Here is a 23,328-nt window from a genome sequence, read left to right on the forward strand (position 1 = left end):
CCCGAGGGGCACTGGTGAGTCCGAAGGGGAGCACGGTAAACTGAAAATGCTCCTGACCCACCATGAACCGCAGGTAACGCCGGTGGGCCGGCAGGACGGGGATGTGAAAATAAGTGTCCTGCAAGTCCAACGCTACCATCCATTCTCCTGGGTCCAGGACAGCCAGAACCTGAGCTAAGGTGAGCACCTTGAACCTCTCCTTCCGGAGGAAGGCGTTGACGCTCCTGAGGTCCAAGATAGGGCGTAGGCCCCCTTTGCCCTTCTTGGGAACCAGAAAGTAGTGGGAATAACAACCACGGCCAACTTCTGCACCAGGAACGCGCTCGACGGCCCCTCTGGCCAAGTGGGCCGTAACTTCCTCCCGTAGAAGATTCAAGTGATCCCCCGACATGCGGTGGCACTGCGGTGGCATGGCTGGAGGGGTCGTCTCGAAGGGGCGGGAGTAGCCCCTTCAGACGATTTGCAGCACCCACCTGTCCGAAGTGATGGAACGCCAGTGGAGCAGATGATGGCGAACTCTGCCTCCCACTGGCGTGGAATGGGCCAGAAAGCACGGACTAGGAAGGCTTTGAGGCGGATGCTGCTGGGGTGGATGTGGATGAACCGGCACGTTGTCCCCCTGTACCGCCTCGGCGGAATCCACGTCCATGACCGCGTGGAGGATGGTTCTGCAGCCTGTGGCTAGGCGGACGTGAGGGGGCGCCCCTTCCTTGGCCACGATAGGGGCGAAAAGCGGAAGTTTGCGGGCGCGGTCCGAGAGACCCAAGGACTTGGCAGTAGCCCTGGAGTCCTTAAAGCGCTCCAGCGCACTGTCCGCTTTGTCGCCAAAGAGGCGATCGCCATCAAAGGGCATGTCCATGAGGGTGCTCTGGACATCCCCGGAAAAAGAAGTGGACCGCAACCAGGTGTGACGACGAAGCGCCACCGTGGACCACATTGCCCTGCCAAGGGGCCAGGGGCCTTGCCGTCGTGTCCAAACCACATCGGATAGCATACCGCGCTGCATCCCACCCGTCGGCAAGAGCCTGGGCGAGCCGTGCCCGGGCCTCCTCCGGACACAGGGGCAGCACATCCTCCACCGTATCCCACAGAGAGTGGGAGTAACGGTCCAAGAGACAAGCGGTGTTAATAGACCGCAGCCCTAAACTAAGGGAGGAGAACAGCTTTTTGCCAAACTGCTCCAGTCTCTTGGATTCCCGATCCGGGGGAGCGGACGGGAAGGAGGTCTGGGAAGTAGAGGCCTGGATAACCAGGCTCTCAGGGGTGGGGTGTTGGGACAGAAAACTGGGGTCGCCCGGAGCAGGGCGGTGGCGTCGGGCCACGTTCCGATCCACAGGAGGTACTGTGGAGGGCTTGGACCAGGTGCCCTTGAGAACGTCTATCAGTGCTTTGCTAAACGGCAATAGAGGCTCCGAGGAGCTTGCTGACGGTTGGAGCACTTCAGTGAGGAGGTTCGTCCTCACGGCCACAGTAGGGAGCTCCAGCCCGAGGGCTTCGGCCACCTTACGCAATGCCATAGAAAAGGTAGCACCTTTCTCCAAAGCCTCGGTCGGAGAAGAGATGAAGCCAGTGTCAGGGGAGGTATCAAGTCCACTGGCATCCCCCAGCTCTTCTGCCCAGTCCTGTGATAACTGGCCCTGGCGGGCCAGAGGGTCCTCAGACCCCTCCCAATCGCCACCGTCATCCGATTCCTGATAAACAGGGGGAGTAACCGGAGCCGGACGGAAGATGAAATAGTCATCCATCGGCGTCGGATGCGGCGCCGGGTCCGGACTGGACCGGGGAACGGCGTCGTCCGGAGACGGCGCCGGGGGTGCAACTGGTGTCGACGCCGGCGGAGGAGGCGTTGTGAGGTCGACCGGCATCGACTGAGATCCAGGCCTGGATCCCACGGGGACCTACGGCGTCAGGACCGAAGTCGACGATGGCGCCGCCGGCTCGCTAGGCTGCCCAGTCGAGCCCACGGGGCCCGAAGGCGCGCCGGCAAGCATCAACGGCGGAGCCAGGCCCCTCATGGCCGAGAGGAAGGCACTGATCTCCGCCAGAGTCGCGTCAGTCCCAGGGACCGGTGGGTATGGGGACGGACGCGGCTCCGGCGGAGCCGCGGGGATGGTACCACCCGGACCCTCGACCGAGTCGCGCGACCGGCTAGGGGAGTCCGAAGAGCGATGTCGTCTCTTGGACTTCTTACCATGCTTCGACTTAACCGAAGACTTGGAACCCGACGAGCGGTGGTGGTGGCTGCGGCTCTGCGACCGGTCCTTCGACCTCCTCCGGGACCGTGAACGGCACGGAGCAGAGTGCCGGAGCTCGAGAAGCTTGCGGGACTGCTCCCGCCTAACCTTCGAGGTCAAGGCCTGACAGTCGAGGCACGACTCGGAATCGTGGTCGGCCCCAAGGCAGCAAAGGCACCGGCGATGGTGGTCCATTACCGACATTAGTCGGTGACAGGAGTCACAGGCTTTAAAACCAGGCATCCTACCGGCACCAGTTCGAGTCGACAAGTAGACAAAAGAGTCCAAAAAGTTTTAGTCAAAAAGTGACTAAAGGGGTAAGCTCTTCCCGGATCGGCGCTGTCTGGCGCGGAAAAAAGAAGAACTGACGTCAGCGCGCGAGGGCAGCGTCTAAGTACTCCGACTACGTCATTCCGGCGCATGACGCCGGACGCGGAGCCGCAGACGACGCCTAGCGACGCGCAAGGGGTATTGCTGACGAAAAATCTTTCCGGATCCAGCCTGACGCCTGGGGATATTCTAAGGTGAGGAATCTAACTAACGTGTTTCTTTCAGATATATTATTCTCTTCTGCTCATACATGCAATCTATCTAAAACTATCCTGCCTGCTACCGTCATCAAGGAGTCTAATAGGGATATTGGGCTATAAGATGCAGAGTTTTCCCGTTCCCCTTTTTTTAAAAAAATCGGTACTATTACAGACTCCGACCAAGTTTGAATGAAACCCTTCTCCCAGCAGGCTTGAAGAACCCGTGTTATCAGTGGAGACCATAATAAAGGGGTTGACTTGAACAGGTCAATTATCATCCCTCGGGGCCAGGGGCCTTACCGCCCTTGCTTGCATTTATCGCCCGATAACCTCATCGTGTCTAAAATGGAGTTCCATTGGTAAAAAGATAGAAGGATCACCCCCCGGGTATTCAAAGAATCCGTAGTATTTTATACACTTGAGAAAAAAATCTATCCAAGTTTTATCATCTATTGCGACCGCTATTGTCGCAACATCTGATTTAGTAAAAAACGGTGCATTCACTGCCCTCCAAAATGCAGAGCTATCTTTACTCAGGGATGCTTCATGGAGGGCAACCCAAGCGTGATCTTTTAACTCTTTCTTTCTAGATATTCTAGCCAAGTTATACATCCTTCTACATTCTCGAATTTCCTCCTGATCTCTCTCTTTCCTATGTAGAGCCTCTTTTAATCGTGTATATGTTTATATTAGATTGTTAGGTAAACATCACTTTCAAACTAACTAGACAACTTACTATGAGAGCTGTTGAGAACAAAGTTAAGGTCAAATACACAGTTGAGGTATGTTATCATGGTCACAAGACCAGGGGCCAAATTACACAAAGTGTGCTGGGGGTGCAAAGGGCGTTTGCGCCTGCTTTACACGCCCCCGGGGCACTTTGGTATTACAGAAGGGGCCGCGGACGCTTGTGCGTGCCCCATGCAAATGAGGGAACCCCTTTGCCTCTGCGTCAGCACCGTATTACAGACGTGGGCGCAGAGGCAAAGAAGCTCTCAGGAGGCTCGCCGACAGTGCGCCACCTAAAAGGTGGTGCAGTGTCAGTGCACCGTCAGACTGCACCCGCCTGCAACGGGATCACTAATCCCCCTTCAAAGTGCAGGCGGGTTGCTACCTGCACTGTGGAAAGACAAAGCAGCTTTAAAGCAGCCGCTCAGTTTTTCACATGAATGCGCAGCCCCAAGGCAACACAAGTTTGTTGCTGCCCTGGGGGCAGTGCACTCATCATAATACAGCGTACTTTTCTTCATTGTCCTGGTGCACCTTTTAAAAGGTGCGCCCAATGCAATGAAGGAAAATGTGCCGCATGTATAATGTGGCCCCTGATGGGCTCTGAAAAGAGACAAACATGTCTTGTACTACTGTTCTATACTTAAGGGCTTGCAGGCCCAGTGGTAGGAGGGAAAGCAGATGCCTAATCTGTAAGGCTCAAGGTCTTGAACTTGCAAAAAATATGAATATGTGTAAAGCATCTGCAATTGAAAAGGACTGTCTTGTTTAAGAGTTTTCAGGGAGGTGAAACAAGCTGAAATATTTACAACGTGTGCATTATGGTATGGTGGCTAAACTGACAATGCATTCTACTTCAATTAAGTTGCATGTGATGTGTTTGTACACTTTGGTTCCAGAGGCACTGTATCTGAACACATTAATAGACATCACTAGACTGATTTGAGCAGTCATTGCTAGTCTTCACTGATAGTGGCCACTCCACTCCAGTTTGTTAGCATGTCTGGGCCATGCCCATAACCTGATCAACCAGTAAAACAGCATGGAGAGCATAGGCAAACATAAGTACAACTGTGTATCACCATCCACCAGGTGTTAACTCTGCCTTCCAAATGTGTTGTGGTTGTGTTGTTGCCCTTTCTAAATGTTAAGTGTATTTCAGTGCATTCTCTTTGCATGGTGATGGGTGGGTTGGCTTATTTTCTATCCATGCCCACCCTGCATCTGAGGGGTTAGATGGATGTAGGCCATTAGTTCGCGGTTTAAGACCTGCTGTTCATGATAACACTCTATTGCCAAGTCGTCTGCTTTTAGTGATATATCACTGCGATAGTAAAGTTTCTGGGGTTTAAGATTAATCGCTGGCTTTACACCTCTTATTGACCATAGGCTACCTCGTGTCAAACATGCATCAATTATTATTTCTTCAGATTCTGAACTGTACACTGCAAGATCGATCAAAATAAATGACTGGAAATGAAGCTAATATACATACCTGAGGGCAGATAAAGCCAGCACCGTACATGAAACTTCTTACAAACGAGGGCAGGGCTTCCTTAGGGATGAGGTTATCTGCAAAGATAATCATGAAGTTGCTGCAGAATGTCAGGTGAAAGACTTGGAAGAAGTTCATGATCACAAACAAAATAAAGTTTTTTTGGGTCAGGATTTGTTTTGTCAGGGACAACACCGAGGACCAGGAGGACTGGGAGTCCATAGCAGAGCCGGAGTCTGTACTTTCAGTCAACTTTTCCCTTTGCTCGTACTGGCTAAATCCATAGACTCCAGTGTAGCACATGCAGGCCGTCGATAGCACTGCGAGGCCAATGGTGAAGGTTTGGAAGTACAAAAAGTTTTCCATATTATTGGACACAAGTCCACAGAATAAGATACTGGTTGATCCAATTAATGATGCTACCTGGTTATAGGTAATCAGCTGCAGGCGGTTCTCATGCTTGGTTGAAATCTCTGCAAACAATGCGCACTGTGCCAGCAAAACAAACGTCAACATGCCATCGAAGGCACATAGGGCAATGACAAGGTGAACGCCACTCAGCCAATCGCCTTCTTGGTAGGTCTTCCATGGAAACCAGGGAAGCAGAAAGGCTAGCGCATAAAATGGAGCACCATATAAAATGGAGTATCGGCGTTTTGAGAAACACGGCACTTTGGAGTTGTCTTGAATGTAGCCAAAAAGAGGGTCATTTAAGGCATTCCATATCATATAAATTACCTAGAAAGAGAAACATGTGTCATGAGAAAAAGGATGGCAAATTGTGAAAACTCTGGGACATTCAAAAATTTAGGAAAAACAAGTATTTAACAATCAGATAACAAGAATGCATGCATTCGCATATTCAGTGTAGAATGAACTAAATTACATAAAAAATAGGAAATCTCACAATGAATATTGGACTAACAAAGAGGTGCTCAGAGGAGTTGTGCTGGGCTTTGTGCAGGCACTCAAATTTAAGAGAGCCAGTGAGTAAAGTGCGCTGACCCACAGCCTCATGCAGTATGCTGCAATTGGGCTGAAGTAAAATGCAAATGGCAAATTACCAGCCCAAAGCATGAAGTCCACTGACCAAAAGCCACTCTCCGTCTGTATATTATGTATGAGAGTTTTCAGAAAAGCAATTGTCTGTCGGACAGCTAAAGTTCTCTCAAAGACCAGACCTAAAAGCAATGGTCTTTTAGCCACAATACTATAAAATATGTTCTGTAAGAAATCATTCTTTGGCCTCCTTTCTAGGTATGGTGGAAACCCACACCTTTTGATTTTACTAAAATGATATGTACAATGTGCTTACTTGGATGGACTTTGGCCAGCTCTCTGCATATATTGGCCTGGTCTGTTATTCCCATTTTGATTCCACCCACTACAGCCTACAGCATGGGGCAGTGGGTCACCCCACTTCAGCCACTGGCTGACCTCACTGTGAGTGAAGGAAATTTGCTGTTTCGTAAAGAGCATATTCACTAACAACATAGTTCCCTTCAGTACCACAGACTACTATGGAAATATGTGCTATTGGAGACAAAAGAAAGTTGTGGCTTTTAGCCAATGTTTGCTTTAGACTTATGAGGGCTCAGCAGCTTACCCAACAAAAACGTTTTTGACAAACAAAACAAGACAAAGATTGACAAAGCCTAAAGGCTGTCAGTCAACGCCAGACAAATTGACTTTGCCAATGCTTGTTAAACTCACTTGGGGTAGATCGCACTGAAAAGAGGCCCAGGTGAAATTTCCATTATGCAGGCATAGTCTCAAGTAATTCTGGTATGTTTTGCTTGATACGTGAAATTCCCAATATTAAGCTATTAACCCCACATCATTTATGGCAAACATTTAGCACAATCCCAAGGAACAACACAAACGACCTGAATGTTAGAGGCAGATGTATGTGTTTTTTTTTTAACCGCATAATATGCCCTCATGTCTAAAATGAATAGGACACATTTCACACTAAGATATAGAGCCAAATCTGGTGTTGTGAGGAGGCTGGTGTGGGGTGCCTCCACGGCTTTAAGTGGGATGAAAAAACTGGGGGGAGGGGGGAATCTCTCAAAGTGGCGTGGTCAATGCAAATAAGGGCGTGGCTTAAAAACACTTAGGGTAAAAATCTGTGCTTAGCATAGTGTGCGGCCCGACTTGTAGTTTGCTGTTCCTGTCATTGCATCCAGATATATGATACAACAAGTATCATCATACCTACGACAAGTCAGGACTATTGGCTTTGTCAATGGCTGTTAGTTGCATAAGATAAATAAGCAGCAACTATGGCTTGTATATAATATGAAAAAGCTTCCACTTAAAGCCCTGGTGACACCTCGACAATGTTGCTGCTCCTGAGTTTCAAAAAGAGAAGGGAAATCCCTTCCCCTACAACGCTCACCTGGCATGTCGTCATGCCATCATTTCTCCACTAGTGAGAAGTGAGCAGTGTGAGCAGCGCACATCGCTGTGCTGCTGTCACTGCAGTCCGGAAAAAACACGGACCACCTGTCTCAGGGCACAAAACAGAACCCGATAGAGACCAGTTTCCTGCCCCCCCTTTAAAAACACTGCGGGTGCTCAGCACCGGTGAGACCCGGCCCACAAAGTCCTGGGTGCCTCCATCGTGTCGCATTGACCTTGGGCCCTATGACGTTGCCTACTCTGCCCATGTCTAGAACCAGCACTGTCTGATGGAGGTAATAGGCTATAGATGTGCCATGTCTCTGGAAGAGGGCAGATTTTCTGTCCATTTGGACCATTTAAAGAAGTTTGTGGGGTCGAAAATAGAGGCATTATTCAGTGCCTGTCCTCTTTCTGTTCATTACCATGGCTTTAAATTGAATTTGAATAAGTGTTTTTATGAGCTTTGATCTTAAACAGCACTTTGAATACATACTCTCCTTTTATCACATGCAGATATACCCAACTGTCACAGCTGGTACACATTTTATTAGTTAAATATTTACTAACAGATTGTACATTTGCTCTATTTCTAACAAGCAGTGCAACATGTTCTATGTAGACTAGAAGAACAAGTTACTTACTTTAGGAAACACTTTTTCTGGGGGATACTCTAATGGCAGATTAGTCACCTTTAGAATACCCTTAGGTGCCAGACTGGATCCAGAGACATTTTCCAGCAGTGCTCCTTAGCACCGGTAGGTGACGCTGTGTGGCTTTGCTGTAACTTCATACCACCCCAGAAGTGACATAGTGGAGCAGACTATCAGTGCTACTCCTGTGTGCCGATGTACGATGTATTCTTTCTCCTTCCACGACCTGGGATGCTTACACAAATAGTCGCTGACAGTGTGCTGATCACTAACTCAGGACCTTATGAAATGTTAGAGTCCACTCCACAGAACAGGAAGGAAAGTGGGCAATGAGGAATCTGTGTTTAGATAGAGTATCCACCAGAAAGAGTGTTAGAGAGGGTAACTTCTTGTTTTGATCGATACTTCTTATAACTGATTACACACCTTTCGAATAGATACCATAGCAGTACCTCCCAAAGGTAGAGGGTCTGGGGAATGGACTCAAACCAGCAAGTCATGCAGGACCTAGCAGGGAAACTGGCTCGGACTGTCAAGGGAGTAGTGTTTTGTGAAGATGTGCACTGATAAACATAGTGCAGCCTAACCACACATCCTCCGTGGGTACCCCTCTTGCCAGTGCAGTCGAAGTGTCCTTGGTTCTAGTTTAATGAAGTTGCAGGCCCTCTGGGGTTCCTTTTGGCAGTGCCCAGCAGATTTTGACCTTGGCAGGGACCTTTTCTGCACCACAATTCCTTTCTTTGCTTCAGAAAACCCTACAAAGAGCTTGTCATCCACACCGTGGTCATTCGTGTGGTCGTTATAAAAATTCAGAGCTCTTTTAGGGCTGAGCCAATTGAGCCTCGCCTTCACTTTTGATCGCTAAGGCAAAGAAAAAAAGATTGGCCGAGTGATGGATTGGCCAATGGGATAGGGAGTCACAACCTTTAGTAGAATGGCGCATGGGTCCTCAGCACCAATTTGTCCAGGAAGAATGTGGTGGACGGGGGTGGTACTTAAAGCACATGCAGTTAACCGACGTGACGAAAATGAGGAAAAGAAGCTGCTGCGCATCGACTAGAAGGGTGTGCCATTGAGGAATATTAAAACTAAATTTAAATCCCTTTGAAGCATAACAAATGCCTTTTGGAAAAACATACAAGTCAAACCTTTTATAAAACGGGTCACATCCAGCAATTTGAATACAGATTGTTGGTCAAGTAACACAAAAAGCCAATACAACAGACAAATAACCCTTTAAAGAGCCCACCGCAAGTTCCTGCTGCGCCAATAAAAAGAACAAACAAAAAACATATGAAACTTTGGCTGGCAGAATATTGGTCCATCTGATACCACAATAGGCCATAGCTTCTCCCAGGACCTTGCATACATGGACTTCATGGAGGTGTGTCTATCTGCAAGGTTAACATTAACAACTTTGCAGGGATAAAAGTGGGTTTCAAAAAGTGATGGGGGGGGGGGGGGGAGGGTCTTTAAAAGGGGCGTGCTCACTGGCATTTTGTAAATCCAAATATATACAAGCAAGTATCGTGAGTGGAATGTAAATGATCCCCCTCTCTTGCATCAGTGTCATGATGGACATTAGGTACGTGCTGAAATGCATCAGAACCAGATCCGAAGGCAATCAAATAGCCTTAGATAGGGCCGGTGTTGTGGAGAAGACATAGAATTTGGGTCAATGCTGAATAATGATTGGTTGCACGTTTTTAATTTCATATTAAACCACAGGCCTGAAAAGGACACAATTTAGCTTGGGGTCAGAAGATGGCATCAGGAACAGATCAGGCCGGCTTCATGGGTATCGGAGGTGGCACGGGAGAGATGGCGAGGACCTTGGTGCCTGTGATGTTGGGGCCTGGGGCCTAGAAATCATTAGCCACGACACATGTATTAACAAGTGGTGGCTAGAACACTGCTTGCCACGCCCAGCACTCCGGGCCATTTATTTGTTCAAGTCACGTGCCTCCCGTGTGGACGTCAGACACGTCCACGGTGGGCACGCTCAGGGGGGGAAATTACTTTCGCAATTGCCAGGGACCCCCGTGACAGTAGTAGGGTCCACTGGCAAACACTACATTCCTCCTTTACCCACAAATGCAAAAACAGAACAAACATTATGCATAACAACAAACTTTTCTAGAGTCTCTAGCCCAGTCTCTGGAGATTTCCTGAACAAACAAAAGAACAGTCTTACTTGGTCTTGGTGCAGCTCACTTCCGCTTCGGGAGTTGACATCGGGCCACAAAGTCTCGGTACCTCTGGGATGGCTGCGGGCATGGGCGTAGGTGGTACCTGCTCTGGCTACGCCCTTCTGAAGGAGTCGGAAACATGTCTTCTGAACAGTCTGCACCCACCACGCTGGGGCAGCTCTGTGTCCCTTGCGATTCCCGATCTCCTTGGGCCGGTGTGGTCAAAACGCACTCCTTGTCTTCGACTCTGCGTGGAGTCTCTCCTGCCGCAGCTGTCTACTCTTCCGTGGCCTCTCTGGGACTCGGGGGCGCCGCCGGCCAGTAGTCTTCTTGCTCGGGTGACTCTTCCTCACTTTCGCCTGGGACCCTCTTGAAGAACGACACGTTTCTCGTGACCTCTTCTCCATTCCTGACCGCCGTGATCAGTGTTCCGCTGATCCTCGTGACTGTCCAGGGGTCTAGCTCGAATGGCAGGCGGAACTTTCCCCCTGGATGGCGGTCTCTCACCAGCACTCGGTCACCCACTTGGATGGGGCTGTCGGCAGCTCTTCTTTTCATGGACGCTTCGCGATTGGTTTTTGTCCTGTGTTCCATGGACCGGTTAGGCGGGGTCGGTGCTGACGCCCACCTGGGATGGTGTGGAATAGTGTCGGTGACCGTTCTGCCGAAACAGAGGCGGCTTGGAGCAATCCCCTTGGTGCAGTGGGGCGTCACCCGGTACTCCCGTAGAAATTGATAGAGGGCTAACTCTATGCCCTGGCCGTCCGCCAGTGCGATCTGAATTGTCTTGTTTAGAGTTCTCATCAGTCTCTCTACTTCCCCGTTAGCTTGAGGCCACCTCGGGGTTACGCGTCGGTGCTTAATGCTGTGGGACTGCAAATACTCTGCCAGCTCGGTGCCATTGAACGGGGGACCATTGTCCGTGCACAGCTCCCCGATGAGGCCGTGTGTGGCAAGTATCTTCCTCAACTTGGGAACTACCTCAGATGCGGCTGTCGAGGACAGGAGCTCCACTTCGGGGTATCGCGAGAAATCGTCCACCACCACCAGCATGTACTTTCCCCCGGGGAGGCTGCCGAAGTCCGCGCTGGCTCGCACCCATGGAGCCGTTGGTCCTTCCTCTGTGATTATTGGCGCTGGAGGGTTGGGTAGGCTGGTCGCTAGACACACAGGACATCGCTGGACGATTGTCTCCACCATCTTGTCGAGGCCGGGAAACCAGAGCTTGCTCCGAAGGCGGTTCTTCGACTTCACAATGCCTTGGTGCGCGCCATGCGCCAGGAGGGCTGCCTGTTGGGTGAGGTAGTTAGGTAGCACCAGCCGGGGGCCCTCTCAGGAGGCATCCTTCCAGAGATACGGACAGTTCGTTCCGGACTTGATGGAGGGCCTTAAGTGTCGCTTGGGCATCCGGTGTGCGGAATGACGATGGGCTTTGGAGTGCTTTCCAGTTGCCTGACGTGACGGCTTGGATGGCGATCTGTAGGCAGTCATCATCTTTGGTGACTCGCGCCACTTCCTCCAGAGAGATCGGTAGCGGGCGTGACCTTTCCACGATCATCCGGACGTATTCCTCCGTGGCCGCGGCTTCTGCAGCTTCCGAGTCCGTGGCAGTGCGTGCGTGCCTCGACAGAAAATCAGCAGGGTTCTGGGTGCCCGGCCGATACTCCACCGTGAGTTGGAATTCCTGGAGTTGGAGCACCCATTTCTCGATGCGAGGAGGGGGGCGTGTGGAGAAACCTTGGAACAGCGGGACTATAGGTTTGTGGTCTGTGATGACCACAAAGGGGTGCCCGTACAGGTAAATGTGGAAATGCCAGCATCCCCACAGGATGGCGATGGCCTCTCGTTCGATCTGCAAGTACCGCTGCTCCGTCGGGGTGAGGGTTCTGCTCGCATATGCAATGGGGGCCCACTCTCCGCATGCTTGTTGTTGGGTTAACACGGCCCCCAGGCCTGTCGGGCTGGCGTCCACCACGAGTTGCGATTCGTTGCGGGGATCGAAATAGGCCAGGGTGGTGTCGGCCGATAGTTTCGCTTTGGTCCTCTGAAATGCCTCTTGCTGTGCCGGGCCCCACTCCCAGGTGGCAGCCGCCTTTGTGAGGTCCCGATGGGGGCCGGTGAGGTCAGACAGATCTTTGATGAACCTCCCGCAGTAGGTGACCATCCCGAGGAAGCTGCGGACTGCTGTCACCGACGTGGGGGCGGGGGCCGCGTGAATATCCTTGACCTTTTCTGGGTCCGGGCCAATTCCTTGGTCTGAAAACCGGTAGCCGAAAAAACTGATGTCCTTGCGTAGGAAGTCGCATTTTTCTCGGTGGAGGGTCAGCCCTTGCTCTTGAAGCCGGGTGAACACTGCCTGGAGGCGTTGGATGTGCTCGTCCAAAGTTGGTGCGTGGATGTCAAGAATTCCTGTCATACAAGGGAAACACGCCCTTATGTAAACAGGAGAGCTGTTACATAACTCAAGGGAAACACGCCCTTATGTAAACAGGAGAGCTGTTACATAACTCAAGGGAAACACGCCCTTATGTAAACAGGAGAGCTGTTACATAACTCAAGGGAAACACGCCCTTATGTAAACAGGAGAGCTGTTACATAACTCAAGGAAAACACGCCCTATAAAGGGAGGAACCGGGAGGTACAAGGCGGTCGGATATTGTGTTTACACCGACGTACCTGCTTCGTGAAGAGCAGTGTTCCGGAGTGGTGCTCCAGTAAGGCAAGAACGGAGGTAGGTCGAGTCGTTACTCCCTGGGCCGTGTCTTGCCCCATCGTCACCTGTGAAGGACCCGGAAGCTCTACCGGTCAACCATTGAGCTTCGCTTTTTGACTCGGCTGAGTCCAAGCGCAGTGGCGCTTTTGCTGGTTGGAGTCGTAACTCCCAGCCCGACCAGAGACACAGGGACTGCCAGCTGTAACGCACACCAGGAGGTGTTTGCCGCGTTACAGACTCGGAAGTCCACAGGATCAATCGAGCGGCTGCTCTCGGTTCAGTCTTCTTGCTTGTGATTGGGGTATCGGTGACGCATCACCAGGAGGTGACTCCGCGTCCCGGTGCAGTCTGAGGAAGAGGTTGAGCGGCTGCTCCCTTCAGGTAGAGACGCCGGCTGGGTGTTTCCCTGACTCCTCGATTCTCCCCAACACTCTTCGTGCCCCTCACAGCCTACCGATTGGCATTGTCGGCCATTTCATTTCTGCCCTCTGTTGGCATACGCCGGGATCGGCGTATATGCAGAGGACGGTTAGGACCATCCGTGCTGTGGGCTGGTAACGTACTTAGCCTGGAGGATTCCAGTGACTATAACTTTTGTTTGTTCTTTGTATTTTATTTGCCTTCATTAAAAGAACTAACCCTTCACAAGTGGTTGCGTCCTCATTGTCGTGTCTGTTAAACGATCCTGAGACGTTCAGGGCGTTACAAAATATCCGACCCTAATAACACTAACTGTCTCCCGGTCGATAACAGACATGGCAACACTTGATGATGTGCTGGCTGCTTTAGCGGCCATGCAAGTTGAAGTGGCTGCCTCTAGGCAAGAAACAGCCGATGTAAAAGCCAGACTGGATGCTATCCAAATGGACCCGCTCACGCCCAGCACCTCCCTCACGAACCAGACCCCTGCGGTAGTAGTGGAAATGCCGGTAGCCATCCCCTTGGCAACACCAGAGAGGTACAGTGGGGATCCTAACACAGTGCAGGTATTCCTCACACAAGTGGCGCTACATTTATCGTGCAAACCAAAGGCGTTCCCCACGAGTCAGGCTCGTGTGGCTTTCCTTATATCCTATTTGGCTGGAAACGCGGCACAATGGGCCGTACCTCTGGTGAGCAGGGACGACCCCCTCTTATGTGATTGGGGTGCTTTTCGCGAGGAATTCCTGAAGGTATTCGACAGAAGGGCTGACTCGTACACGGCGGACCGTGAAATGCTTGAGTTGAGACAGGGATCCAACGACCTGGTGCAGTATCTCAACGCGTTCCGAAGGCTGGTTGCGGAAACCAAGTGGCCTGTTGCTAAACAGACGGCGCTCTTCCATCAAGGGCTGTGCGATGAGCTCAAGGACGCCGTGGCTCATATTGACCCTCAACCCAAGACATGTGAGGGCCTTATCAACCTGGTATTACGGCTGGAACATAGGCTAAGTGAAAGAAAGGGGGATCATGGGAGAAAAGGAAAATCCCTTCCATCCTATGTGACGGTGGGAAGTCCTGAAACTTCCACCGCATCCAAGGGAGAACCCATGGACATCAGCGCAATACGAGCGAGCCTCACAGCCACGGAGAAAGAGTCACGCCGTAAACAAGGATTGTGCCTATATTGTGGCAAAAAAGGCCACTACGTACGTGAATGCCCTGCCAAACAGAAGACGTCACGTTATCGGGCCAACCGGGCGGTAACAGCCGTGGTGGACATACCGGCGGAAAACTAGAGGACTCCAAGACCAGAGAAGGGGCATCTCGGAGTCACTCATCCATCCCTTCACTTTCCAACTCGGTCACTAAGGGACAACGACACTTGTTTATCACGGTGCACGTGGGAGTGCATGACCAGTGGATACCCGTTGTGGCCATGGTGGATTCAGGGGCCACTGGCATGTTTATGGACCACAACGAGGCATGCAGGCTAGGGCTAGTGCTTCTTCCCAAAGCAGTACCCGAAGACGTCTATGCGGTAGACGGAAGGCGATTGGTGACGGGGCCCATCGGACAGCACACGGGGGTCCTTCCGATGAGATATGGGAGGAACCATTTGGAACAAATCGATTTTAACATCATCCGAGCGCCCCAATATGGCGTCATATTGGGATTGCCGTGGCTACAGAAACACAACCCCTTTGTGGATTGGCCAACACATCGCATCGAAATGACGTCACCGTATTGCATCCTGCATTGTGGAATAAGAACGGAATCCCTTGACGCAGATGAGAGCGGGAGTCAGACGGTGGCTACAGCGGCAGAAAAAGATGTGGCTCTCCCCCAGGCTTATCACAGTTTTGAGGATGTATTTGATGAGGTGAAGGCGGAAGTGCTACCACCACATAGACAGTTTGACTGCCAGATCGACCTGGTGCCAGGGGCCAGCGTTCCCAGCGGCAGGCTGTATGCCCTGACGGAGCCTGAAAACATGCTGTTTTGTAAACTCAGCAAATGTGACTTCCACGTCACATCCGTGGAATTCCTCGGAGTGATGCTGAGTCCAGAGGGACAGGAGATGGCAGAACGAAAGATCAAGGCGGTGAAAGAATGGCCGGTGCCCCAAAGCGTGAAGGACGTCCAAAGTTTCATTGGCTTCGCCAACTTTTACAGGCGGTTTATAGATGGATTTTCAGGAGTGGTGGCCCCAATCACACAGCTACTGAGGAAGTCCAAGGAGTTTGTCTGGTCCCCTGAAGCGAACAAAGCCTTTGAGGCCCTGAAAAGCGCCTTTGGTAAGGCGCCGGTGTTGGCTCACCCCGATCCGGATCTCCCCTACGTGGTGGAAGCGGACGCGTCGGATGTGGCGCTGGGGGCTATCTTGTCCCAACGCAACCACGACACAGGGGTGCTTCATCCCGTTGCGTACATGTCCCGCAAACTCAACGACGCCGAACGCAACTACCATATTGCGGAGAAGGAGCTTCTCGCAATCAAGGACGCCTTCACCGAATGGAGGCATTGGTTGATGGGGGCAAGACATGTGGTATCGGTGTACACGGACCATCGGAACCTACAGTTCATGACGGCCACTAGACACCTTTCTCCCAGGCAGCTGCGGTGGATGATCTTCTTTGCGGGGTTCAACTTCCGCATCACATATCGGCCGGGGACGGAAAACCGGAAGGCGGACGCCCTGTCCCGTCAATCTGCAGTTAAGGAACCATTGCCTGCAACCGAGCGTTCCATCATTTCCCCGAGGATGGTATTGGGGGTTATCCAACCGGATACTTTCCTGAGGGGAATAAAGAGAGGGATCAGGTCATTCGCATGGCGGAGGTGGCTCCTCAGTCACAGAGAATGGCAGCTGAAGGACGGGATACCCCTGAAGGGCAGGTGCCTATTGATACCCACGCCTAGGCTAAGGAAACAAGCATTCATCTGGTGCCATGACTCTCCATGCGCAGGTCATTTGGGCTTTGAAAAAACGGTGGCTAGCATGGGACGGCATTTCTGGTGGCCAACCATGAGAGTGGATGTCAGGAGGTGGGGACAGGAGTGTCCTACGTGTGCTACCATGAAGGCCGACCATGGCCGAACCCAAGGGCTCTTACATCCACTTCCGACCCCGGATAGACCATGGGATAGCATATCACTGGACTTCGTGGTGGGCCTACCGGTAGACCAGGGGATGACGGCAATACTGGTGGTGGTGGATTACTTGACGAAAATGGGGCACTTCATCCCCTGCAAGAGAGTCCCTACGGCCGGGGAATTGGCGTCACTACTCCTAAAGAATGTGGTACGACTGCATGGATTACCTGGGGTGATCGTGTCGGACCGGGGGTCGCAGTTTACTGCGCAATTCTGGAAGACTTGGTGCACTGCGCTGCATGTTAAGACCGCCCTGTCCACCAGCTACCACCCTCAAACGGACGGCCAAACCGAGCGCCTGAACCAAACGCTCAAACAGTATCTGCGATGTTTTGTGGACCAGGGCAGGGAAGAATGGGTCGACTTGCTATGGGTTGCAGAGATAGCCTATAACAACGCCACTCACAGCTCCACACAGTCATCTCCGTTCTATAGCAACTATGGCCAACATCCCAGGTTCTTGCCATTTCTACATCCGTTCAGAGAGGACAGGATTCCCGCCACAGCGGACAGGGTGGCACACATAAAAGACACGTTGATGCGCTCAAGGGCTGTCCTAATAGAGGCCAAGAGAAGATACAAGGCTGCGGCAGATAGGAAGAGAAGGCCCGGGCCACTGTACCGCACTGGAGACTACGTCTGGATATCCACAAGAAACATGAGGTTTCGAAAGAACAGTGTGTTCCATCCCAAGTACATGGGCCCCTATCGAATTACCAAGTGTATGGGTCCCGTGAACGTGAAGGTGTGCTTGCCCCAGTCATTGCGGATACACCCTGTCTTTCATGTATCATTGCTCAAACCAGCACCCTCCAAGCCGTCTGGGACACCTAGGCCGGTATGCGTGGAGTCGGAGGTGGAGTATGAAGTGTCGGGCATAAGGGCGTCCAAATGGCGCAGGGGGAAGCTGTGGTACCTGGTTGCGTGGAAAGGCTATGGCCCGGAGGAGCATTCATGGGAACCGGCTGAAGGGGTTCATGCTCCGCGCTTGGTCTCCTTGTTCCATCGGCGTTTTCCTGCCAGCGCTGGACCCGTGGGGAGCCGCTGAGAGGGAGGATGTACTGTCAAGAATTCCTGTCATACAAGGGAAACACGCCCTTATGTAAACAGGAGAGCTGTTACATAACTCAAGGGAAACACGCCCTTATGTAAACAGGAGAGCTGTTACATAACTCAAGGGAAACACGCCCTTATGTAAACAGGAGAGCTGTTACATAACTCAAGGGAAACACGCCCTTATGTAAACAGGAGAGCTGTTACATAACTCAAGGAAAACACGCCCTATAAAGGGAGGAACCGGGAGGTACAAGGCGGTCGGATATTGTGTTTACACCGACGTACCTGCTTCGTGAAGAGCAGTGTTCCGGAGTGGTGCTCCAGTAAGGCAAGAACGGAGGTAGGTCGAGTCGTTACTCCCTGGGCCGTGTCTTGCCCCATCGTCACCTGTGAAGGACCCGGAAGCTCTACCGGTCAACCATTGAGCTTCGCTTTTTGACTCGGCTGAGTCCAAGAGCAGTGGCGCTTTTGCTGGTTGGAGTCGTAACTCCCAGCCCGACCAGAGACACAGGGACTGCCAGCTGTAACGCACACCAGGAGGTGTTTGCCGCGTTACAGACTCGGAAGTCCACAGGATCGATCGAGCGGCTGCTCTCGGTTCAGTCTTCTTGCTTGTGATTGGGGTATCGGTGACGCATCACCAGGAGGTGACTCCGCGTCCCGGTGCAGTCTGAGGAAGAGGTTGAGCGGCTGCTCCCTTCAGGTAGAGACCCCGGCTGGGTGTTTCCCTGACTCCTCGATTCTCCCCAACACTCTTCGTGCCCCTCACAGCCTACCGATTGGCATTGTCGGCCATTTCATTTCTGCCCTCTGTTGGCATACGCCGGGATCGGCGTATATGCAGAGGACGGTTAGGACCATCCGTGCTGTGGGCTGGTAACGTACTTAGCCTGGAGGATTCCAGTGACTATAACTTTTGTTTGTTCTTTGTATTTTATTTGCCTTCATTAAAAGAACTAACCCTTCACAAGTGGTTGCGTCCTCATTGTCGTGTCTGTTAAACGATCCTGAGACGTTCAGGGCGTTACAGTGGACCAGAATGTCATCACTGACATTTAAGACTCCTTCGAGCCCTTGTAGTACGTTCTGAATTATGTTTTGAAACACCTCCGCCGCACTCGATATTCCAAAGTTGAGCCGGGTGTAGCGCCAGAGGCCTGCGTGAGTGGAGAAGGTGGTAATCGGGCGCGAATCCGGGTGTAGGGGGATTTGGTGGTATCCAGACCTCAGGTCCATCTTGGAGAACCACCTCGAACCCGACAGCTCCCCGACTATTTCGTCTATGGTTGGCGTCAGGTGGCGCTCGCGCTTGATAGCGAGGTTGGGAATGCGCATATCCACGCAGATTCGCACCGCGTCCGGCAGTTTCGGCTTCTTGGCCACCACGATGGGTGACACCCACGGGGTGGCGCTGCAGTCCCTCACGGGCCCTTGGTTAGGGGCTCTTTGGCGGAGTTCTTTTAAGGAGTTGCCGCATTTGTGAGTGTGGGTGTGTGGGTAGGGGTGTGCTAGTGAGTGCAGGTTATAAAATTGAGACAGGGTCCAAAAATAATTTAATTAAGAGGTCCCTGGTTCAAACTAAAAAATTCACGGGGATGGAGATGCACGGTCGTGCTAATTTGAGAGGGGAAACATAACCAAATAAAGTCCCACTTCTCTCAACCCGTGTTGTGTGTTTACAAAAGTGATATAAAGAAGGTCAACATGTTTCGCGCTATCTGATGGCCCTATTGGATCCAGGAGCGCTTCGTCAGGACCAAGAAATAAGTGCTGGAAGAAGGGGTTCGGGAAAAGACAGCCCGTAATCCCATTCGTTACCTAGGTCTGGTGTGCTTGACAATTCGTGTCCAGAATCCGTTTTTATACGTAAATCCTGTTCACAGCCTAAGAGGAGACATAAAAACCCCCGTGAATTTCCCGTTCACGCTGGGCAGTATCCTAGCACTTTGTCTCAAACTACGCATAAACACGATAAAACGATCTTGGTTGGTTTCATGCACTGGGCACAATGTGTGCACTAGTGTCTAAGTAACATCCGTACCCTTGATATGTTACTGTCTCCTCCCTTTTTCCTCTATCCCCCCCCCCCGCCCCCCCCCTTTTTTATGTCTCCTCTTAGGCTGTGAACAGGATTTACGTATAAAAACGGATTCTGGACACGAATTGTCAAGCACACCAGATCTAGGTAACGAATGGGATTACGGGCTGTCTTTTCCCGAACCCCTTCTTCCAGCACTTATTTCTTGGTCCTGACGAAGCGCTCCTGGATCCAATAGGGACCATCAGATGGCGCGAAACACGTTGACCTTCTTTATATCACTTTTGTAAACGCACAACACGGGTTGAGAGAAGTGGGACTTTATTTGGTTATGTTTCCCCTCTCAAATTAGCACGACCGTGCATCTCCATCCCCGTGAATTTTTTAGTTTGAACCAGGGACCTCTTAATTAAATTATTTTTGGACCCTGTCTCAATTTTATAACCTGCACTCACTAGCACACCCCTACCCACACACCCACACTCACAAATGCGGCAACTCCTTAAAAGAACTCCGCCAAAGAGCCCCTAACCAAGGGCCCGTGAGGGACTGCAGCGCCACCCCCACGAGGAGCAACTTTGCCCAATGATGATGCTATACATCCGCAAGGGTGTGTGAGGGCACCAAGTACGACAACAAGGAGTACTTTCTCCTCACTCTGCACACTCACTCTATCCTTGGAGACATCCCCCACCATTTACAGCTTATCCATTGGCTGTTACTCCCCTTTCTTTGTGTAGGAACTGTAACCATCCGTTGGAATAACATATGATTTTCAGGAGCATTGGTTCAGGACCTTTTTCAATTCGCTCCTAGTCCCCTCTCTTATTGATTTGCAGGACCCACGGGGTGGGCCCGCTTACCCTCTCAATGATTCCAGCTCGCTCGAGTACCCTCAGCTCTGCTTCCACTTTGGGCCATAGGTGGAACGCGATACGTCGGTGACGGAGGGCTACCGGGGTGACCGACTTGTCTATGTGGAGGTGGATGGCGGGTCCCTTCAAACAGCCGATCCCTTCGAACAGAGATGTGTGGTTTTGAACCAGATGGTCGAGACTGCGGGCTTGGACAGTGAGCGCGAAGTGGATCAGCCCGTAATCTTGGGCTGTTCGGCAACCAAGCAAGAATCCCGACCCCTCTTGCGACACATAGATCTTGGTCCGCAGGCGAGTGGTGTCGTGGGACAGATCCGTTCGGAACATCCCGCACAGGCGGAGTGGGCGACTGGTGCCGTAGGCGTATACTTGTACCCTCGTGGGATGGAGTGCCGGGGCATTTTCTAGCGTCCGGTATACGCTGGCAGCCACCAGGTTGATGGATGCGCCTGTGTCGATCAAGGCCGCCACTGCTTGGTCTTGCACGCTGACTGTACACATGGGTTCTGTGGATGGTGCAGCCGCCAGCGTGTGAAGCACTCTCACGACATGTACGGAGACCACGTCCGCTTCGTCGTCATCCATGTCGCTGCTGGTGGATGTACTGGGTAGCGGTTCTACCTGTCTTACCCTCCTGGGTGGGCCACTCTGTTTCTTCTTGGGTGCCGACAGACACACGCTCGCGAAATGGTTGGCCTTCCCACACGCGCTGCATACTTAGCCTTGTGCCGGGCACGCTCCTCTGTGGGGTGTCGCGCCACCACACCACGCGCAGGCGCGGCCGGGAGGGGCTCGCGCCGGTCTTGGGTTTCTCCGCCGGAATTGTTTCGTGTGAGTCTCGGTGGCGTCGGTCTTGAGGGCGCACACTGGCTCTGTCTTGATTGCGACCACCGGCTTTGGCTCCATGTGCGCGGCCCTGGCTTTAGACAACTCCTTTGACCGCCCGAGTACGAGGATGTCGCGCATGGGCATGTTGTCTGCTTCCAACACCCTCTCGCGCAATTTCGACGACGCACAGCCCTGGATGAATTGGGCACGGATTTCGTCGTCCACGTCGGGAAGGGTGCACGTGCTGGCCAGCTTCTTCAGTCTTGCGTAAAAGACGTCAACCGACTCCTCCGGGAGTTGGCGGGCTTGGCGGAGTAGGAATCTCTCGTAGTCGGCGCTAGCGAAAGGTTCAAAGTACGCGGTGATGGCGTCGCACAGTGTGTCATATGTCTTGGGCGGGCCAGCCTCCGTCACGTCCTTCGAAATGTCATGGATGGCTTCTCCGCCTAAATGTAGAAGCATGGCACGTCGCCGCTCGGCTGCGACCTCTGCCGCCACAAAGTAGTGCTCGAGCCGTTCCACCCACTTCTTCCACCGTGCCCCCTGCGACGGGGGGGTGCATGGCCGCTAGGGATGGGCGCAGCAGCGGGGGCGGGCTCACCTTCACCCTTCCGGGGGCGGTGCACTAGTCCTCCAGGCGTCGTGCGCTGGTCCTGAGGGGCCCCGCGGTGTCCAGGGGCGGCCAGGGGATCAGGAAGGGCGATCCAGGGCTTCAGAACGGCCCAATTCGCATCTCACGCGAGATGCGTGAGAAACGGCAAGTCCGGACCACACGTTGCACGCGAGATGCGTGAGAAACGACAGGCGGGTCGCGTTGCTCCGCGGTAATAGGCTCCGCAGGCTCAGAAGCGTCCCGGGCAGGCAGGAGGCGGTCGCTGGGGACCGAGGGCGCAGCGGTGGGCCCGTCCAGGCAAAGGAGGTACACAGCACGAATGGGCACCAGGTAGGCAGCCAGGAGACGGCAGGGGCCACACCGGGGCAGTGCGACGGCCACACGAGGAGGGGAAACAGGTCCGCTCCTTGGGCAAGAGCGAGGGCGGTGAAGCACGCGATGGGGTGACAAGACCACCTCGTCGCCAGTGTGATGTTGGGGCCTGGGGCCTAGAAATCATTAGCCACGACACATGTTTTAACAAGTGGTGGCTAGAACACTGCTTGCCACGCCCAGCACTCCGGGCCATTTATTTGTTCAAGTCACGTGCCTCCCGTGTGAACGTCAGACACGTCCACGGTGGGCACGCTCAGGGGGTAAATTACTTTCGCAATTGCCAGGGACCCCCGTGACAGTGGTAGGGTCCACTGGCAAACACTACAGTGCCGGTGTAGAAATCTGGAAAGGCATTGGTAGGACTATGAGTAGCGCCGGGTCACGAGACGAGATCAGTGGTTAAATGGCGGCACACTGCCAAAGAGCACGCGGAGAATGTGGCCAGCTGTCCCTTGAGGGTCGCCGTCACAGCAGAGAGACGTCGGCCATTGCGGAATTCGGAACAGCGCACTGAGAGCTGCCATTACACGAACCACGCGCAGGAGAGGAAAAGGAGTACCTCCCTCATCATGCCACGAAGAATATGGCAGATCAGAATAAAAAGACGGGTGTACCACAGAATAGCACTGGGAGAGGGAGTGTTTCCTTCAGATTAATAAGTATTTACATTACAAATGCAATCACGCCAGTAAGAATATTAGAGAACTGAAAGTTCTTGTTTGGCGACCTAGATAAATGCATTTGAGCTTGAAAGATTTCGTCAGAGAGCACGCATTGTTTATCTCTCATGTGTGGCAAACTAATTAATGAATAGGTGTCACAGAACAAGAATGTATTGTTTCCATGCGCACTTCGAGCCAGTGGATTTATACGGTATGCCTAATGCCTGGCTAATCTAATACGTCTAAAGCTTATTTCAATCCTTGCTGGAATTCTTTGCGGTTATGAAAAGCTGTAAGTAGAAACCTGGGTATTTTCTGATATCAAGTCCCTGGGAAAAGTTTCAGCAGGTCTCCTAACC

At 52.3% G+C, this 23,328-nt stretch overlaps 1 protein-coding gene across 5 annotated transcripts in view; it reads right to left on the minus strand.

Annotated features, from left to right (window-relative positions):
- The window catches only part of LOC146796457 (solute carrier family 68 member 1-like), a 166,833-nt gene that overhangs the window by 99,142 nt on the left and 44,363 nt on the right, over window positions 1–23,328 (minus strand). For all 5 annotated transcript variants that reach the window (XM_085629036.1, XM_085629038.1, XM_085629037.1 and 2 more), the window contains exon 4: window positions 4,989–5,726. In XM_085629036.1, coding sequence (XP_085485162.1) covers window positions 4,989–5,726 — 738 coding nt within the window. The remainder of the gene's footprint in view (window positions 1–4,988; window positions 5,727–23,328) is intronic.

Source organism: Triturus cristatus, chromosome 10, assembly GCF_964204655.1.
Source record: "Triturus cristatus chromosome 10, aTriCri1.1, whole genome shotgun sequence".
Lineage (NCBI taxonomy): Eukaryota > Metazoa > Chordata > Amphibia > Caudata > Salamandridae > Triturus > Triturus cristatus.